This window comes from Camelina sativa, chromosome 9 (genome assembly GCF_000633955.1).
Source record: "Camelina sativa cultivar DH55 chromosome 9, Cs, whole genome shotgun sequence".
Lineage (NCBI taxonomy): Eukaryota > Viridiplantae > Streptophyta > Magnoliopsida > Brassicales > Brassicaceae > Camelina > Camelina sativa.
In genome coordinates this window covers 27,999,302-28,002,005 of record NC_025693.1, presented here as the reverse complement: position 1 = coordinate 28,002,005, position 2,704 = coordinate 27,999,302, and the positions used below count along the sequence as shown (strand labels likewise).

Sequence of the window (2,704 nt, the reverse complement as noted above, 5' to 3'; positions counted from 1 at the left end):
AAAAAAAAACAAGAAGAAAGAGAAGTAGGAAAAAGAGTACTGGTTTACAAAAGAGTGCAGCTAGCTACCACCAATGTGTTTGACGTCAGTTTCACTTTCAACTAACAATACCCTTCTCATATGGTCTTCTTCGATGAAGTTAGGTAGGCTGCGTCTGTCAAGGCCCATTAGCCCAACTATACTCATTATACACTTTTAATTACACTTTGGTACATTAACAAATTGTTTAGGTGAAACAGAGAAATATTTAATTATAATTAATTTAAATGTATTTAAATATTTAATACTATAGTCATCTTTTTCATTTCATTTTATTTTAGTTAAAATGACTAAAATTGTCGAAGAGATTCCAAATTAATTTAGGTGCCATTTTTCTTTCCCACTTTTCACTAAAACTACTATACAAATTTTCGTAAATATAAATTTTAACAACAAGTATTTTAATTATTGGTTGAAACATGTTTTTGTTTACGTAAATTTTCAGATATAACTACAGAAAAAGATAGATTTGAAATATGTAATAAGTAAAAATATCTTTGTGCTATTCACCCCGATTTTTGGGCGCCGAGGCGTTACTTTGCTTGTTCTGCCTCCACAAGTAAAAGTATTTGTCATTTTCATTATTCAAAAACCACGTGTCATGTCATGATCATGGACATGACCGTCCATTTGATCGCAGCCGCCCAATGTTAAAATATCTAAAGATTGTGTGGATAATATCTTGCTTTGTTGCTATGTTCCGGAACGTTCTTGAGACAAGATATTTTTGGAGACCTCGAAAACTTCTAGAACTTGCTTTTGTAAGAATCTTGTTACATATAACCGCCATTGGAACTCAACTCCTGTTTTTATATAAACCCCCCAAACAAAAGCTTACAACTAATATATCATCTCGTGAATATGCGTTGATCAGATTACATATATAGAGAATATATATATACGTAAGTAACCAATGGAAGGTGGCATTAAGCAAACGTCGTCGTATTACGAGATTCTTGGCGTTGCCGTTGACTCTTCGGCGGAGCAGATACGCCGGGCGTATCATAAGCTTGCTATGAAATGGCATCCTGATCGGTGGACGAATGATCCTTTTGGAGCTGGGGAAGCTAAACGAAGGTTCCAGCAGATTCAAGAAGCTTATTCAGGTAAAGATCTGTTCAGACTTTGTTTTGAGGTTTCTTGTTGTTGCCCGAGTGACTGACATTGTTTTCTTGGGATGTTTTAGTGTTGTCGGATCAGAGGAAACGAAGTTTTTATGATGCTGGACTCTATGATTCTGGAGAAGATGAGGTATGGTTACTTCAATTGAGGTTTTGATATATTCGTAAATTGTTTTTTTCATCACAAATCTGATTGGTTTTGTGTTTTTTTTTTGCTCTAAAGGGATACTTTGATTTTGTTCAAGAGATGGTTTCACTCATGGCTCAAACTAGAAGAGAGGTACATCTCAACTTTAGCACCTGATTTGGAGATCTTTCACTGTTTCTTCTCACACACGTTAACGGTGTAATAATGTTGGCGTGCAGGAAAAGCAATACAGCTTGGAAGAGCTGCAGACTATGGTCGATGACATGGTCTGTGAGTTCCAATCAGAACCATTGTTCCAGAACCAATCAGTGGAAATGAATTTCGACCTAAACCAACCCGTTGATTGGCATTCACAGATGTCTGTACCGCTTTCAAGCTTTGACTTCTATCCGCAGAGCAGCTACTAAACTAGATCCATTTGGGGAAGCAATAATATGAAACTCTCATATTTTGATTTAGATTTCTTGGAGACTCCGACCCGTGACTAATGAAGGATCAATGTCCCGGGTTTTTTCAGCTGATGGACTGGCTTCAAAATCTCAACTACTCTACTGTGACTTCTGGTACACGAAGTAGAATTTGTTCTAGGGTTTTCACGTTTTGTTGTTTGGAAATTTTGCTAGGTTTAAGAAGCATTGGTTTGTAATTGCGTTTTTCTAATGCTTCTGTACTCTAGTAAAAACTTCTTTTCATGTACCGAAATAATGTCATTTGGAAAAGAAAAAAATCTTTAGAAAAGAAAAGAGGAAGAAGCAAGTCAAGCAATGGCGAACATATAGAGCCCAAGTGCCCAATCATCGTTTTTACTTTTCAGTTTAACCTTAAATTGGATCCAAGTCTTTTTACTCCGGCCCATTGAGTCGGTCAATCATCAATGTACATATCCCTTTTCCAGTTTTATTCCAGTTTTAGAATATACAAGTATAATTTTCTTAACATTAAATAAGACCGTAATAAAATAAAGCATAGTCGGTGGCCGTATTTATTATAATGATTAGTCAACGTATTCATTTGCATGTGCAATGGTTAACCAAAAGCAGTGTTAAAAAAGCGGTTTAGGCGGCCGTCTACGCGCTAGACGGTTAGCAAGTGCCTAGATAACCGTGTAAACCGCTTAAAATTACATTAATTTAATTTTAATATTTATTTTTTATTTTTAATTATATATATTTAAATTATTAAATTTTATATCTGTATACGTATTATAAATATTTATATTGTTAATATAACTTAAATAAATGTATTTTTCTTACTTTTGTTTATAATTTATAATTTTTTATTTTTCTAACATATATTTGTACATAATTATATATATATAATGTTTTATATTGTAAACGCCTAAACCGCCTAAAAACTGTCTAGGCTCCGATTAGGCTTTCTAGGCGCTAGGCGCTGG

General features: G+C 34.4%; 1 protein-coding gene across 1 annotated transcript; it reads left to right on the top strand.

Moving 5' to 3' along the window:
- Positions 831–2,004, top strand: LOC104712664 (chaperone protein DnaJ). The gene is made up of 4 exons (XM_010429611.2): positions 831–1,145; positions 1,226–1,290; positions 1,384–1,440; positions 1,527–2,004. Exons 1-4 carry the CDS (start codon positions 953–955, stop codon positions 1,713–1,715), a joined length of 504 nt encoding a protein of 167 aa, XP_010427913.1. The 5' UTR covers positions 831–952; the 3' UTR covers positions 1,716–2,004.

Bases quoted from the DNA above. Each gene is read 5' to 3' on its own strand.
- LOC104712664 (XM_010429611.2), top strand. From the start codon at position 953: ATGGAAGGTGGCATTAAGCAAACGTCGTCGTATTACGAGATTCTTGGC. The intron at 1,291-1,383 runs GTATGGTTACTT...TTTGCTCTAAAG, and splicing joins ATGATTCTGGAGAAGATGAG to GGATACTTTGATTTTGTTCA. The intron at 1,441-1,526 runs GTACATCTCAAC...GTTGGCGTGCAG, and splicing joins TGGCTCAAACTAGAAGAGAG to GAAAAGCAATACAGCTTGGA.